Source organism: Mustela erminea, chromosome 19 (genome assembly GCF_009829155.1).
Source record: "Mustela erminea isolate mMusErm1 chromosome 19, mMusErm1.Pri, whole genome shotgun sequence".
Taxonomy (NCBI): domain Eukaryota; kingdom Metazoa; phylum Chordata; class Mammalia; order Carnivora; family Mustelidae; genus Mustela; species Mustela erminea.
The window spans coordinates 11,188,050-11,204,947 of NC_045632.1; the positions used below are offsets into that span (position 1 = coordinate 11,188,050).

General features: G+C 60.5%; 2 protein-coding genes across 6 annotated transcripts; both read left to right on the forward strand.

Annotated features, from left to right (window-relative positions):
• The first annotated feature begins 6,745 nt into the window (after positions 1 to 6,745).
• Positions 6,746 to 16,830, forward strand: NAT14 (N-acetyltransferase 14 (putative)). Of its 5 annotated transcripts, none has more exons than XM_032323941.1 (3): positions 6,746 to 6,844; positions 14,787 to 14,903; positions 15,710 to 16,830. In XM_032323941.1, exons 2-3 carry the CDS (start codon positions 14,832 to 14,834, stop codon positions 16,256 to 16,258), a joined length of 621 nt encoding a protein of 206 aa, XP_032179832.1. In that variant the 5' UTR covers positions 6,746 to 6,844; positions 14,787 to 14,831; the 3' UTR covers positions 16,259 to 16,830. The 5 variants fall into 5 exon arrangements, with proteins under 5 accessions (XP_032179832.1, XP_032179828.1, XP_032179830.1 ...); XM_032323937.1 differs by lacking the exon at positions 6,746 to 6,844 and adding an exon at positions 13,719 to 14,112; XM_032323939.1 differs by lacking the exon at positions 6,746 to 6,844 and adding an exon at positions 14,119 to 14,428.
• Positions 6,763 to 13,617, forward strand: ZNF628 (zinc finger protein 628). Its single transcript, XM_032323933.1, has 2 exons — positions 6,763 to 6,844; positions 10,326 to 13,617. The coding sequence occupies exon 2, from the start codon at positions 10,331 to 10,333 to the stop codon at positions 13,484 to 13,486; it is 3,156 nt and encodes a 1,051-aa protein (XP_032179824.1). The 5' UTR covers positions 6,763 to 6,844; positions 10,326 to 10,330; the 3' UTR covers positions 13,487 to 13,617.
• Positions 16,831 to 16,898: the final 68 nt, after the last annotated feature.

Sequence of the window (16,898 nt, forward strand, 5' to 3'; positions counted from 1 at the left end):
GCCTGGGCAAGTCGCGCGCGCGTGTGTGTGTTCACGTGTGTGTGCGCATCCTGGGCGTGCATGTGATGTTGTGGGACAGCCTGGAAGTTTTCCTGTCCTGTGACTTTCAGGCCCAGAGGGGACCGCACAGGGTCCCTTGGCTAAGGGGCCGTGGGGGAGAAGACCCTCTGGAGGGCCGGGCTCAGGCTCAAGGACAGCCGCTGCATGGCTGGGCGTGACCTTTCCTAGCCTGGCTCCACGCCACCAGGACCCAAGGACAGCATCTGCTGGCCGGCTCTGTCCCTCCGCCCGTGGGGTCGGACCGCAGCTAGGGCCGCCCGCCCTTCCGGCTGTGGCCTAGGGATGCTCCACTAGGGGGCGCCCACACCCAGGGCAGTGCAGCGATGCCAGGCGGGAGCGGCCCACCTTCGGGCCCCTCTCCTCCTGCGTCGTCCTGGTTAAGCCGGGGAGGGGGTCGTTTAGTTGTTTAATCAACATGGATTGAAAACCTGCAGTGAGCAGAACAAGCACAGTCTGTCCCTGGAGGAGTCTGGGAGGGAGACGCCACACAACAAACAAGAAAAGACCAGTCTGGGGTGATGGAGCTTGGATGGGGAAGGGGTGGAGAGGGAGGGAGGGAGGGAGAAGGTCTGAGAAGGTGACAACTGTCCTGCAGCCTGTGTGGAAGAGAGGGCAGCCAGGAGCTTCACAGGCAAAGGGAGCAAGAGGAAGAGGTGAAGTCAGAGAAGTGGACAGAAGCCCCAGGGTTCTGTAGGCCAGGTAGGAGTTGGCTTATGAAGGCAAGAATGAGGAGGAGCTATGCAGGGTTTGAAGCTGTCTTCTGCCTAGACCTCAGGGCCCTGCCGCAAACCTCCTTTCCCGGCCTCGCTGCACCTGGAATGCGGGGACCCCACTCCTGAATCCCCCTCTAATATTTGGAGGCGGGGGGTACTGAGGTGTCAGGATCAGGCCAGGAGCCCAGACAAAACTTGTCTCCCAGGGGCGCCTGGGTGGCTCAGTGGATTAAGACTCTGCCCTTGGCTCAGGTCATGGTCTCGGGCTCCTGGGATCAGTCCCACATCTGGCTCTCTGCTCAATGGGGAGCCTGCTTCCTCCTCTCTCTCTGCCTGCCTCTCTGCCTCCTTGTGACCTGTCTGTCAAATAAATAAATAAAATCTTAAAAAAAAAAAAAAACCCTTGTCTCTCCCTGCCTCCATGCTGCTCATTGGCAAGCTCTCTACCTAGTCCCAGAGGGACTTTGTTTGCCTTAAAATTTATTGTGAAAATTTATAGGTGGCAGTTTCCTGGTGTTCCCAACCAAGAACTCAGTGGCCAACCAACCCTGTCATATTTGTTTCACACCATGGTGTGGCTAAGTTGTGTCTCCCTAGACTCACCTAGACTCATCCACTGACGTCCTAACCCACATACATCAAAATGTATCTATTCAGAAATAAGGTCTTTATTATTTTAAAAAATATTTTATTTGGGGGCGCCTGGGTGGCTCAGTGGGTTAAAGCCTCTGCCTTCGGATCAGGTCATGATCTCAGGGTCCTGGGATCGAGCCCTGCATCGGGCTCTCTGCTCATCGGAGAGCCTGCTTCCTCCTCTCTCTCTGCCTGCCTCTCTGCCTACTTATGATCTGTGTGTCAAATAAATAAATAAAATCTTAAAAAAATAAAGATTTTATTTATTTGATAGAGATCACATGTAGGCAGAGAAGCAGGCAGAGAGCAAGAGGGGGAAGCAGGCTCTCCGATGAGCAGAGAGTCCTTCCTGTGGCTCAGTCAGGTGGACACATAAATGCAGAGCTCGATCCCAGGACCCTGAGATCATGACCTGAGCTGAAGGCAGAGGCTTAACCCACTGAGCCACCCAGGCGCCCCTAGAAATAAGATCTTTAAAGGGGTAGTTAAGCTAAACTCAATCATATGTCTATGTCCAATCCAATATGCCTGGTGTCCTCATAAGAAGAGGAAATTTGGAAAATGGACAGGTACAGGGAAGACCATGTGAAGACACAGGGAGAAGACAAGCTGTGGAGGCAGGCCTCAGAAGAAACCAATCCTCCAACACCTTGCTCTTGGATTTCTAGTCTCAAATATAAGAAAATAAATTTCTGTTGGTTGAGCCACCCAGCCTGTGGGACCTCGTTAGGGCAGCCCCAGCAAACGAACACAAGAAGTATATTAGTTATCTATGTTGTGTCACAAAGAACCACAATTACCATGGCTTGAAATCATGTACTCTGATTTTCTCATAGTTCCCATGGGTCAGGGAGTCCAGGCGTCACAGCTTATCAGGTCCTCTGGTCAGGGCTTCATGATGCTGTGTTCAAGGTGTAGGCTGGGGCTGCAGTCCCGTCCAAGGTTGGGATCCTCTTCCGGGCTCACGTGGAAGAACTCATTTCCTTTTATCTGTAGAACCCATGGAAGCAGGTGGCTTCAAGGGCAGAATCAACTGACATTTCACATCTCTCACCTCTAGCCCCAGTTTCAAAGACCTCGCCTGATAATATCAGGCCCACCCAGGACAACCTTTCTATATTAGCATTCTTCAGGGAAACAGAACCAATAGGATCTATATCGGTGTCTATTCTATCTCTATATCAAGAGACAGACAGAGATGTTATGTATCTTACACTTATTTTAAAGAGATCTACTATATGGTGTTGGCTCATGCAATTATGGGGGAGGTCCCATGATCTGCTATCTGCATGTTGGAGGCCAGGAAAGCCAGTGTGTATTTCCAAGGCCCAAGAACCAGAGAGCCGATGGTGTGGATTCCGGGTTGGGTCTGAAGGCCTGAGAACAGGAGCACTGAGGGCAGGCAAAGATCAGCTTTCCTGCTCAGTCAGGTAGAGAGAGAATCGAGCCTTCCTGCACCTTTTTGTTCTAGCCAGCCCGGGGATTGGGTGATGGCCACCCACGGTGGGGAGGGCCATTGGCTTTACTCATTCTACTGATGCAAATGCTTCTCTCTTCCAGAAACGCCTTCACAGAAACACACAGAAATCAAGTTTAACCAGATACCTGGGCTTCCTGTGGCTCAGTCAGGTGGACACATAAAATTAACTGTTATATTTCCTTTTGATTAACATCAAATGACAGGGAGCCTTGACTGCACCTTCCCAGATCCCTTCACCTTCACCATATCACATAACCTATCATGGGAGTGATGTCTGTCATGTCCACTGGCCACCTGAAGAAAGGGCACTTGGTGTACTAGGGCGTGGGTCACTGGGGATTGCCATGGAAAGTGGTGGTCACTCCTGGGAGGCCATTTGGTGCATATCTGTCCCTGTCCACGTTTTTTTACTGAAAACAGAGGGATGTGTTTTCCCTGTACAGAAGGGACTGTGTGACCCAGGGTGACTGCCAGGGAGTCTTCTCTGGCCCCCACACTGGGATGTGACCATGCACATGGGGACCTGCTAGATGGGCCTTGGATGGGGGTGGACTCCGGGGCTGGAGACACTCCTGGTTACATCACTTCCGGGTTACAGGAATCACTTCCTGGTTCAGGATGTCACATCACTTCCTGGTTCTGTGCCTGGCCAAGAGACTTCAGAGGACCTCTACTTACCCCCCAGTCAAGTGGGGATCACACTCCTTCCCTAAGACAGGCCCATTCAGGCAGGGCTGGCTGGGCACCCATGGGAGCCCTAAGAGATGTCAGAAAGGAGCATCTTAAGTCTGTGGGAGGCATAGGCCACCCCCTGGGCTCCTGCCCACCACCCACCTTGCTTAATGTGCATCTCTGCTCTCTTTCCTGCACTCAGATGAAAAAAGTTATTTTATTTTTAGCCTCTGGCCCTGGGAGTCCTTCTTTGGTCCCTATGCCTCCTGCTATGTGTGTAGGGGGAGCAGGTGCTCCAGGGACATCTGTCACCCCAGCCCCTAATCCTCTCCTCTCTAGGGAGCACAGGTGGTCATCACGAAGATGGAGTGATGGGCAGAGTGGCCCAAACCAGAATCTAATTCCACATAGCCCGACATCACAAGCCCCCTCCTTCCAGAGGGAAGGGATGTGGATTGGAGGGCTTGAGCATGTGGAGGCACCACCCTGTGACCAAAGAGGGTAGGCCCAGGCTCTAATCCTGCCTGGGCCACCTTGGAGCTGGACTGTTTCAGAAACCCAGGACACATTTCCCAGGACCCACAGTGTGGCTGTCAGGGAAGGGAGGGGGGAGTGTGAGGAAGAGGGAAAGGTCCAGGCTCCCCAGTTCCTCTCAGGGTCTCTCTTCTCCTTTGACCACCTGTGAGGGTGGGGCTGCCTTTCTCTGGAATCGGGGGTGGGTGGAGTGCAGATCCTTGCCAACCCTTTCTTGGCTGGCAGCTTTGGGATGCTGGTGGACAGAGAGGGACACAGGGGCCTTTGGGGCAAGAGTAACAGCCGAGGTCCCTGGGAAGGGTCAGGTAGGTCTCAGGTACCTTCAAAGCCTGCAGTCCCCATTCCCAGCTCTGTCCTCCAGGATGAATGGTTCATCTGGCTGGTAAGGCGGGGGGCAGGGGCTCAGAGGGCCTGGGCTGGATTAGATGCCTAATCTAGTCAAGGGGGTTAGTCTCCCCCAAAAGCACCGGGGGCAGGGTGTGGCTGGCCAGAAACAAGAACGCCAGGGGTCTACAGTGGTGTTTGCTAAGTTCCCCGTTTAAACTCCTAGAGGTCTTCACTCATCCATACCCACCTCTCCTGCTTTATTTTTCTGAGCAGCATGTAGAATGGGACATACATTATCACTTGTTTAGATTTTATATAAACTCACCAGGACAAGTCTTTTGTGGCCCTCACACCCTATTGCTTTGTCCCCAGCTCTAAAGACAAGACCCAGGAGGGGCCTGGATCAGGACAGAGGGTCTGGACACCACAAGGCCTAACCTGGGCCCCTCTGATGATTTCCTGTGATCTTATCTGTGTCTCAGACGCCTGGACTCCCAGTTTGCTTGTCCGTATGAGGTCCCATGAGGCCCCTCACAGAGGGTTCTACATGTTGTCTAGCTACTACTGTTTGAAAAAAGAAGTTAAATCTGCACAGCCAGTTGCTTGAGGCCATTGGGTTCAAAACCTTTGCTTACTTTCTGGCTCCAGAGTAGGGGATGGCAGAGGAGGGCAGGTGCTGGGACTCTGCCCTCTCACCTCTCTTATTGTACCTGCTGACTGGCAGGTAGAGGGAGGCTGGCTGGGGCTCTGTTGGCACGGAGAACTCCTTTCACTATTACGGACCCCAATGGCCTGAGATGAAGCAGGTGGGCTTGGGTTCTCCCCACAGCCAGCTGGGCCATACATTCCACATCCACACCTTGACCCCGTGTGGAGTCCTCCATCTGGAAGCAACCTTAGGGAGTTGGGGAGCTCCATAAGCAGGTGGTGACCACCCCCCACCTTCGCCCCCCAGCCTGGGCCTCCTAACTCTATGCTGGTGCCTGCAACTCTCGCCTTCCCCTCTGTATTCTTCTGTAGCTCAGAGCTCTGCTCCTGTGTCCCTGCCAGTCCCTGGGCAGCTTCCTTTCTGGCAGAGGAGGTAAAAGCTGAAGTGCAAGGAATGTTCAGGCTAAGCTGGAGTCCTAGGATTTCCATGTACGAGTTCACTGGAGACTGCAAAAACCATCCTGTAGGGCCGGGAGAGGTCCACATCCGCTCTGGTCACAGCGGAGTTTGGGCCTGCCTGGGGGCCTTGGGAAACCGCCTGGGAGGCTCATTCAGTGAAGAGTAGCACTTGCTTCCCATCAGAACCTTGCTGGTTGCTGCAGATGTTCGGGTGAATCATGGCTGAGTGCGGCTGGGCCTGTAAGGGGACCCCACCTAGCATGGCAGGTTTTTCTCTAAGGGGACCCCACCTAGCATGGCGGGTTTTCCTGCAGGAGTTGAGGAGGTGTGGGGTAGGAGTAGAGGGGCCTTTTGGTCCAACAAACAGTTGAGGCTGAGGGGGATTGTCCTGGAGCAGTGGTTCTCAACCAGGGGCCATGTGGGGGAGAGAAGGTGGAGGCCCGGCACAGGGAGGCTACTGACCCCCTACGAGGCTCAGGATGGCCCTCACAACAAGGAACGGTCTGGCACAGATGTTACGAGTCCCATGGTTGAGAAGCTGAGCTGGATGACCTGCAAGAGCCGGTATGGCTCAAAAGGCTGAGGCCGTCCTGGGCTGTCATGGAAAGGAGGGATGGGGATCCGGGACAGCTCAGTGGTTCCCTAAGGTCCCAGGCCACGAAGGAGAGAAAGCATAGCTGGTTCGTGCGCAACCACACACACGAGCACGCAGCAGACGCCCAGGAACCGCGAGCGCTGGGACCTCTTCGGGGCAGGAAGCTTCGTGGGCCTCAGTTTTCCCCAACAGGGCAATTAGAGACCAGGGCTTGGGGGCCGGGCCAGGAAACATCACAGCCCTGGCCGGCGAGGCCGTTCGCAAACCAAGGTACCGCAGAGGGATTCTAGACAGAGAGGGCGAATCAATAGTCAAAAAAGGGAACAGGCTACCCCACCTCCAGGCCCGGCCTCCCTGGGCCTTGTGCGGACTTCCAAAACGACCGGGCAGTTGGGGGCCGGGCAAGAACTACAACTCCCACAATGCCGCGCGCCGCTTACGCCACGGAAGGAGCGACCGCCGCCGGCCAACGGGAGGGGCGAGGCGGGGCCTCGGCGCACGTGGCGTCGTGACGCGCCAACGGCGACGTAGGGGTTTGTGTGCGCGAGAGGCCGCCGATAAAGGTTGGGTGCCTCGCGCCGGGGGCTGTTGGGAGGGAGCGCGCCCCCGCCCCCCTCTCAGGCCCCGACTCCCGTCCCGCCGCTGCCGGGGCCCCGTCTTCCCGTCGGCCCCCGCGGGAAGGCCCTAGGTCTCCCCCGCTCATTCCCCCGGTCGGGGCCGCAGGTGAGAGACCGGAGGGGTGGGGGTGGGGGGAGGGACCGGAGGGCGGAGACGTTGGGGAAACGGAGAGCGTGAAACCGGAAGGGACGCCTTAAAGGGAAGGGCGCTACTTCACCTCCGACTTCCGTCCGCTAGGCGGGCTCCGCCCTCTTAAAGGGCAAGGGCTGCTTTTAGAGGGGCGGGTCAGGTTGTGCGGTTCCCCGCCGTCCCCGGTTTTTCTCCGCTAAGGACGGGCCCTCTTGTGGAAAGGTTGCGGACAGTGTCCCATACATCGACGGGGTAGCTTATGAGCCCTGGTGGCTTCGACGCCCCCTCTAGCTTAGCTGAGCAAAAGGAGTTAGGTGGGCAGCGGGAGCAGCCTCTTAAAGGGAAAGTCGGGCCTGATGGAAGGGTGTGGTCCGGCTTTGGGCAGGATGGGTCCGGCTCGGGCCCAGGGCGGACCGCTCTCGTTTAAGGCCTACTCAGCCTTCCGAGAGGCACGTGTAGCTTCTCGTAAAAGGACTTGCTTCCATTTTAAAGAGCACGCTCATCGTATTAAAGGGAATCTTGATAGCCCGTCTAAAGGGGAAGCCCGGCCTTTTTCATTCAGGACACGTCTTCGCAGGGCTCGCTCTGCCAGACGTTGTTTCAGGCGCTGGAGTGCGACAGTGACTAAGATGCTACTCGATTTAGCGGGCAGAGAGCTAGGGATGCTGCCGAGCGCCCCACAGCCCTCGGGACAGGTCCCCGGCACTGGCCAGCCCCACATCTCAACAGGGCTGAGGGTTGGAAACCCTGATGAGAAGCAGGTTGGGAGGTGATAAGTGCTGTAGAGAACGGGGAGTGTTGGAAGGGGTTGCAAGTCTACGTCTGGGGCAGAGAATGCCTCCACGCGGTGACATGTCAGCAAGCACCCTGGCAGGAAGGGGGTGGTCCCTGGTGGGGGTCCTGGGTGGTGTGAGAGGCTAGCGGGAGGTCAGGGAGGGAGGTGGCCGAGGGCATGGGAAGTCTGCAGGCTCCTGCAAGACATCTGTCTTCTCTGAAGTGGGAGATGTAGAGGCCTTTGGCAAGTTCCCCACAGCCTCTGTGTTGGGCGTACACTGGGGTAGGGCTGGAAGCATGGAGATCTGTTTTAGGAGGCTGTTGCTGCTGCCCAGGAGGAAGGCCCTGGACAAAGGTGGCAATGGGGGACTCAGAGAAGTGGCCACATTCCAGATATGTTCGTGCTGGGACAGGAGAGCCCGCCAATGGGTTGGGCATAGGTGGTGAGAGAAAGAGGCGATGCCTGGGGAAGGGCTGAGTGGTTTTCAGGGAGGGAGATGGTGGGTGAAGAATGAAGCAAGCAGGAGTAAACCCCCGCCCCCCCCCAAGTTAGATTTGGGGCATGTTAAGTTTGAGTTGTCTGTGGGGCGTCCGTATGGCACACTGTAGCAGAGGGATTAGAGTTCAGAGGAGACCGGGTCAAATAGAGATACAGACTGAGATCTGAGAATGAGTGGGGGCTCCTTGGGAGACAGTGTGGATGAGGAAGAGGACAAGGATGTGCAGAGTCCGGGACTGAGTTCACAAGTCAGGGAGGTGAAAAGGCACCAGTGCCCCAAGGTGAGGAGAGTAGGTAAGGAGCAGAGACCATGCAGTTCAGCACCAAGGAAGCCAGGAGTAGAGTCAGGGGAGGAGCATCTGAGTGATGGGGTTTGAGAGGGGAAAACCGCATGCTTTTTGTTTTCATTTGAGAGAAAGAGACAACACAGAGGGAGAATGAAAGGGAGAAGCTGACTCCCTGCTAAGCCGAGAGCCCAGTGTGGGGTTTGATCCCAAGACCCTGAGATCAGGACCACAGCTGAAGGCAGACGCCTGACTGAGCCACCTGGGCGCACTTTGACAGCACTTGGAGTTGCTTTGTTGCAAAAGGGGTGGGGAGAAATAAGGCCATAGCTGGAGGGCGTGGTAAGGTGAAGGGTTTGTTGTTTAAAGAGGAGAGATGCAGCTCGTGGATACACTGAAACAGTCTAGGAGATAAGGAAAAGTTGTAGGTGGGAAGTCAAGAGTCCACGGGCCAGCAGCAGGCAGGGGACGGGATAGTTCCGGAATTCTCAGCTCAGTGCTAGTGGTGTTTGGTGCTGTGGAGGCCTGTTCTGTGCACTGGAAGGTGTCCAGCAGCATCCCTGGTTTCCCCTCACCGGATGCTGGGAGCACCAGCCCCTACAGGTGACAGCTCGAGTCTCCAGGCATCGTCCCCTGGGATGGGAGAGTCATCATTTGTTCTCGTTGAGAATCACTGCTTTTGCAGTTGGAACATGGGAACGTTCTCTTCTGCTTGCTTTTATGTTCTCAGTGGCAAGGTCACCTGCTAAGAGGAGGGGGCGGAAGGAGAGAGGTTTGAGGGGAGCAGAGGCATGTCCAGTACCACCTGTTGGGTGGGAGTGTGTGTGGTGAATGGACAGAGGAGGGCAGTGTGAGCGGTGCTGGGAACTTTGAGATGCTCGGGCGAGAGTGCAAAGGAAGACTGAAGCCAAGGCCGCCCGCGGGCTTGGTCGGGTAGAGTGCTCGACTCTTGATCATGGAGCTGTGAGTTTAAGCCGCACATTGGGCATGGGGATTACCTTAAAAATAAAATTTTGGGGCACCTGGGTGGCACAGCCGGTTGAGCAGCTGATTCCTGGTTTCGGCTAAGGAAATGATCTCAGCGTCATGAGATCAAGGCCCACATCAGGCTCCATGCTCAGCGGGGAATCTGCTTGAGATTCTCTCTCTCTCCCTCTGCCCCTCCTGCTTGTGCAGGCTGTCTCTCTCTCTCTCTCTCAAATAAATATATATTTAAGAAAAATAAAATCTTAAAATAAAGAATTTTTTAAAAAGGGAGACTGCAGCCAGACAGGAAGTGAAGATGTGGATGGGGTGCTGGGCACAGAGGCATTATGGGTCTGGGGGAGGTTAGGGATCTTTGATTAATACCCAAAGGGAGAAGGTGAGCAGGATGGGGCGTGGTGGAGGGTGGAATGCTCGCAGGGCTTTAGTTACAGTGGCATTCGGAACTGGTGGGAACTGGTATTGAGGCGGGGTGGAAGATGAGGTTTTAGAGGGAGAAGGGTCAAGTGTCAGATGCCAGTGTGCTAGAGAGACCCCAGGCTTCTTCAAGGACAGTGTCTATCTGTAGAGGGAAGGAGCTTAGTCCTAGGGAAAGTGCTGGGCCTCCTAAAGACCACGCACAGCTTTCTCAGACTTGTCTGGCGTGGAGGGGATGGCCAGCACCCTATGGCTGGTGAGCACTCCTCCCAATTTTCCAGAACTTTCTGTTTCAGCACCTAAAGCCTTGCACTGGGGCAGACCTGGACCACCAGGGGCCCTCATCTTAAGGGAGTCTCCCTATCCCTGGCTGGGGGGCTGGGGTGGTCCTCTCTGCCTCTTCCGGGGGCAAAGGTGTATGTCCAGGTTGAGAAGATGGGGTGTTTGGGTGGAGGTGGGGTGAGCTCCCGCCTTCCCTTGACCCAGAATCCCCCGCCAGGTGTGATGGTCGGCTCCCACGCAGACATGGCACCCGCCTCTACCGCTGAGGGGCCTGGGGAGAAGCCCGGCCCCACAGCCCCCACCCCGGCGGCCCAGTATGAGTGTGGGGAGTGTGGCAAGTCGTTCCGGTGGTCATCTCGGCTCCTCCACCACCAGCGTACGCACACGGGCGAGCGGCCCTACAAGTGCCCCGACTGCCCCAAGGCCTTCAAGGGCTCGTCTGCCCTGCTCTACCACCAGCGGGGCCACACGGGCGAGCGGCCCTACCAGTGCCCCGACTGCCCCAAGGCCTTCAAGCGCTCCTCGCTACTGCAGATACACCGCAGTGTGCACACCGGCCTGCGGGCCTTCACATGCGGCCAGTGCGGCCTGGCCTTCAAGTGGTCTTCCCACTATCAGTACCACCTGCGGCAGCACACGGGCGAGCGGCCCTACCCGTGTCCCGACTGCCCCAAGGCGTTCAAGAACTCGTCCAGCCTGCGGCGCCACCGGCACGTGCACACGGGCGAGCGGCCCTACACCTGCGGCGTGTGCGGCAAGAGCTTTACCCAGAGCACCAACCTGCGGCAGCACCAGCGCGTGCACACGGGCGAGCGGCCCTTCCGCTGCCCGCTCTGCCCCAAGACCTTCACGCACTCGTCCAACCTGCTGCTGCACCAGCGCACGCACGGCTCCGCGGCTGCCGCCGCCCCCGCCCCCTCTGCCGCCGCTGCTCCTGCCCCGCCACAGCACGAGCCTGGCGCCAAGGTCTTGGTGTCGGACGCCTACCTGCACGCGCCCGCGCCGCCGCCGCCGCCCGCGCCTCCGCCCGTGGTGCCGGAGCTCTTTCTGGCTGCTGCGGAGACCACGGTGGAGCTGGTGTACCGCTGCGAGGGCTGCGAGCTGGGCTTCGGCAGCGAGGAGCTGCTCCTGGAGCACCAGCCCTGTCCCGGGCCCGAAGCCGCCACCCCGCCCCAGGACGGGCACGGCACCACAGCGCCCAAGGCAGACCCCGCCCCACCGCCCTCCCAGTCCCCGCCGGCCCCCGCGCCGCAGCCCCCTCCTGCCTCCGCAGCCCCCGGCTTCGCCTGCCTCCCATGTGGGAAGTCCTTCCGGACGGTGGCCGGCCTCTCCCGCCACCAGCACAGCCATGGCGCGGCCGGTGGCCAGGCGTTCCGCTGTGGCAGCTGCGACGGCGCCTTCCCACAGCTGGCCAGCCTCCTGGCGCACCAGCAGTGCCACGTGGAAGAGGCGGCTGCCGGGCGCCCGCCCCCCCAGGCGGAGGCCGCCGAGGTCACCTGTCCCCAGGAGCCCCTGGCCCCAGCCGTCCCCACCCCGCCCACCGCCGTCCCCGCGCCGGCGCCCGCCCCCGCGGGCACCGAGCGGCCCTACAAATGCGCAGAGTGTGGCAAGGCTTTCAAGGGCTCCTCGGGGCTGCGCTACCACCTGCGGGACCACACGGGCGAGCGGCCCTATCAGTGCGGCGAGTGCGGCAAGGCCTTCAAGCGCTCCTCGTTGCTGGCCATCCACCAGCGCGTGCACACGGGCCTGCGGGCCTTCACGTGTGGCCAGTGCGGCCTCACGTTCAAGTGGTCCTCGCACTACCAGTACCACCTGCGGCTGCACTCGGGTGAGCGGCCCTACGCCTGCGGGGAGTGTGGCAAGGCCTTCCGGAACACGTCGTGCCTGCGGCGCCACCGGCACGTGCACACGGGAGAGCGGCCCCACGCCTGCGGCGTGTGCGGCAAGAGCTTCGCGCAGACCTCCAACCTGCGGCAGCACCAGCGCGTGCACACGGGCGAGCGGCCCTTCCGCTGCCCGCTCTGCCCCAAGACCTTCACGCACTCGTCCAACCTGCTGCTGCACCAGCGCACGCACTCCGCCGAGCGCCCCTTTGCCTGCCCTGTGTGCGGCCGCAGCTTTGTCATGGCGGCCTACCTGCAGCGGCACCTGAGGACGCACGCCCCCGCGCCCACGGCGGCCGCCGGCCCCGCAGCCCCCGCCGCCAGCTCCCAGCCCCCCGCCCCGCTGGCTGCCGCCCCAGCCGCGTCTGCCACCCAAGACGTCCACGTTCTCCCACACCTCCAGGCCACGCTCTCCCTCGAGGTGGCAGGGGGCCAGGCTCCGGCCCCGCTCCCAGGCCAGGCAGCCCCCAACTCCCAGACTTTTCTCCTGGTGCAGACCGCCCAGGGCCTGCAACTCATCCCCAGCAGCGTCCAGCCCCCCACGCCACCGCCCCCACCGGCTCCCCCCAAGCTCATCCTGCTGCCCTCGTCCAGTCCTGGTGCCGGGAGCAGCCGCGGTAGGCACGGCCCACGGGCAGCAGGAAAATCCGGTCAGGCGCCTGGAGTAGTATGGCTGCCAGGTCCCGGGGGACTGGGGGTTCAGGGCGGGGGCAACGCAGGGGCCAGCGGGGGAGGGCAGAGCCTCATCGTTCTACAGAATGTAGGGGGTGGGGAGGCAGGGGCCCAGGAAGTGAGTGGGGTCCAGCTCCAGCCCCTTCGGCCAGGCCCGGAAGTGACCACGGTCCAGCTCCAGCCAGCCCAGGAGGTGACCACGGTCCAGCTCCAGCCGGCTCAGGAGGTGACCACGGTCCAGCTCCAGCCTGTGGCAGGCCAGCTCTCCAATCCCAGTGGGGGAGCAGTGACCACTGAGGCCCCCAACCTGCTGGTGGTTCAGAGTGGTACAGCGGAGGAGCTGCTGGCGGACCCTGGCCCCGGGGAGCCCGGTGATGGTGACACCAGTACTGGCGTCGTCCAGGATGTGCTCTTCGAGACGCTGCAGACAGACGAGGGGTTGCAGAGCGTCCTGGTGCTGAGCGGGGCAGATGGCGAGCAGACCCAGCTATGTGTGCAGGAGGTAGAGACCCTCCCCACTGGGCTGGCAGAGCCTCCTGCCCCAGGCCCACCGGGACAGAAACTGCTCATCATCCGCAGCACACCGGCCACGGAGCTGCTGGAGAACAGCCCTGGTGGGGGAGGCGCTCCCACACTGCAGCTGCTGACCCCTCCACCTCCCGGCCAAGCCTCTGGTCCAGTGGGCATCTCCACGGCACCCACCTCCCAGATGGTCCAAGTGGTACCCACTGGCGCTGCCCCCGGAGGCATGCCCCCACAGGGCCTGCCTTCTATCCAGATTGTCCAGACTCTGCCCGCAGTCCAGTTGGTGCACACATTTTGAAAAGAACCACTGGGTTCTTGAGGGCCCCACACAGAGACCTGGACTACCTGCTTGGGCTGGACTGGGCTGGGCTGCGCAGCGGGGCAGGGAAGCTGCGGGCTGCGCTTGCTAATAAAGACCGGAATCTCCTCTCCGCGGTTTTGTTCTCTTGGGGGCGGCTGCGGTGGGGGCAATGTCACTGCGGTAGCCACTGCTTGGGAGCTCGGAGTCTTGTTCTCTATTGCTTCCTGTCTCCCAGGGGACTGACTTTGCGATTGGGAGCCAGACACTTCTAAGTGAGGTTCTGTTTGTTCTCCAAGAAAAGGAGGCGCGGTGGTCATTAGAGTGGGGAAGAGTGGGGATCTAAAATCCGGGTTGTGCCACTTGTTCGCTGTCAGTCACCCGACTGGTCTCCTCATCTGGAAAATGGGTGGGTGGGAATCCCTGTCCCGAAGTTCCCTGAGATAGAGCCCAGGTGGCTTGGGTGGAGGTTCCTGGGGTCGGATCTGAGTTTGGGAGCGCGGGACGCGGCCCCTCCCGCGAAGGCCGCAGAGCCAATGAGAACTGGGGCGCTCGCGTCGCCGGCCCCCACCCGCCTCGCAGCTTGCTTAGCAACCGCCCTCGTGCGCGTCTCCTCTGCGGGCCGCGTAAGTACCGTCCTGCCCGGCCCCCTCGCCCTCGTCCCCTCCGGCCCGGCTCCGCGACTGCTCCTCCCTCTGTTCCATCCCCGCCGGGGTCGCTGCTCCTCGCTCCCGTCCCTCCTCGGCCACCCGGCCGCCCTCCCGCCCCGGCCAGGATGCTTGGCAACCGTTGCTAAGGCAGGGTGCGGGCCCCGCCCCCTTCGAGCGCGGTCGTGACGTCATTTCCGCAGTCGACCCCTTCCCGACCCTGCTGTCCCCTCACCTAGTGGAAGGATTGAGGCGACCTGCAGAGGTTCTTGCGGTGCCTGCTCCCGCGACGCGGGTCGGGGACGCCTGTGGGGCAGGGAGCGTGGTCCGGACCCTGGCTGTTTGGGGGCGGGGGGAGTTCTGCGGACTCCCCAGGGCAGCCCCAGAGCCTGGGAGGGAGCGCGGGCTGCGGGGTGTTGGCGTTTGGGGGGAATTTGCTGAGCACCGCGGCAGGCGGAGCGGGGCGGTGGTCCGGGGGACTTGAGAAAGGTCGCGGGGTGGAGGGTGAATCCCGTCCTGCCTGGAACCTCGCTCGAGGGCCCCGAGCGTCCCCAGTGTCCCCATCTGGACCCTGCTGCTGCTGGTCCCCATGCCTGGGGCGCTGTGGGGACGAGGGGGGCCCTTCACTGACGCTGGCCTGCTTGTTTCACCAGGTGCACGCCTGCTCCCCTCGGGGGTGCGGGAGCCTGGGGGCTGCCATGGCCCCCGGCCACTTGTCAGTGCGGGAGATGAGGGAAGATGAGAGACCCCTGGTGCTGGAGATGCTGAAGGTGAGAGCCGGCGGGGACGCCTCTTGAGCGGCTCCGGACACCTGCCTGAGCCAGCCCGCACTCCCGGAGCAGGATGCATTCCTCCTGAGAGGCTTCCTGGCTCGGTCCCTTCCTTTCCTAGTGCCTTCTTCCTACCCCTGGGGTCAAAAAGGTTTTAGGGGCACCTGGCTGGTTCATTGGGGACCGCGGGGTCGTGAGTTCAAGCCCTACTTTGGATGTAGAGATTACTTAAAAGTTTTCATAGCTGGAGAGCTGTGAGATGCGTGTGGCATCAGCTCTGTACTCCCTTTGCAGACTTCAGCCTGCCCTGCGCCCACCCACCGCCTGAACATCCCCCCACTCACCAGCCCACAGGAGCCAGCCTCCCCAGCACTCTCCAAGCATAGCCCTTGGGTCTCAGCCTGGCGCTGAGTAACACCCCCCACCCGCCACCCCCCAGTGCCACCTCCTGCTGCCCAGAGAATGGTCCTCCTCGGAACTGGGCCAGTCCTCTGTACTGTTCTGGGCTCAGCCTCACACCTGCAGCTCCCCTGCATCGTATGTCCCCCCACAGCTCCCACATCACTCACTCGCTCAGGACCCAGTGTGCCGGACTCTGTTTACCGGAGCCACAGCAGATGTGGGCTGTTCCCTGCCTGTTCCCTGGCTGCAGGCCCCAACACAGCGCCTTCCCTTCTCCTCCACCCCTTTGCCCCTGCCTGGGCACAGCTCACCCCCTCTCCTCTCCCTGGAGGTCCCCTACCATGGGGGCCCTGGTGGGAGGGAAGGCCCAGGACCCCGGCTCTGACGGTGCCTTTCGCCTGCAGGCAGGTGTGAAGGACACGGAGAACCGAGTGGCCCTCCACGCCCTGACGCGGCCACCAGCCCTGCTCCTCCTGGCAGCGGCCAGCAGTGGCCTGCGCTTCGTCCTGGCCTCCTTTGCCCTGGCCCTTCTCCTGCCCGTGTTCCTGGCTGTGGCAGCCATGAAGCTGGGCCTGCGGGCCCAATGGGGCTCGCTGCCTCCGCCAGGTGGCCTGGGGGGCCCCTGGGTGGCCGTGCGTAGCTCAGGCGATGTGTGTGGGGTTCTGGCCTTGGCCCCAGGCTCCAGCGCTGGGGACGGGGCCCGGGTCACCCGCCTCTCTGTCTCTCGCTGGCACCGCCGCCGAGGTGTGGGCCGGCGGTTGCTGGCCTTTGCCGAATCCCGGGCACGGGCCTGGGCAGGCGGCATGGGGGAGCCCCGGGCCCGGCTCGTGGTCCCTGTGGCGGTGGCAGCGTGGGGTGTGGCGGGGATGCTGGAGGGGTGTGGCTACCAGGCTGAGGGGAGCTGGGGCTGCATGGGGTACACGCTGGTGAGGGAGTTCAGCAAGGACCTGTGACTCCGGACCGCGTGCGAGGGAGAGCACTGTGTGAGTGCTGATGGTGTACAGGTTCTCCCTCGGTGGATGCCCAGCCTGCTCAGGGCCCAGAAGCAGGTCTGCAGAGGGCGAGACACCCCACTGCAGGCCAATATCTGCCTGTAGTGTCTGAACTTTTCATAGAGGTCAACTGTCCAGCCCCCAACCCAGATTTTGTCTGCACTAAGACCTCCTCAGTCTGGTGCCAGGGTTGCACCATTTGTGTTCCAGGCCTGAGCCCGGGAGAGAGAAATGGGGAGGAGGAGAGCGGACCCGCCATATGGGTAGGACTTGTGGCAGGGGCATCCCAAGTAGGGACGAGGCCCTCCTGGGAGTGGGGAGGGGTTTACTGACTGCTCGGAGCGGGTCAGCAGAGCCTTTGCAAAGGAGGGTAGCCTACCCAGAAGAAGGCCCTGGCCAGGACAGGGTGGGCACCAGGCTGCCCATGCCAGGCCCCTCCCCGGAAGGTGAGCTGAGAGGGGCCGCCAGACCCATCTGGTTTTTTGCACCCGATTGTTAATAAAGCCTGAAACTGCTTTGTGCAGAGCTCTCTCTCTGATGCCTTTTCCAGTCCGCATCTGGGCGCCCCCCCCTTCTGTCTGGCTTCTCCTTTCCCCGACTT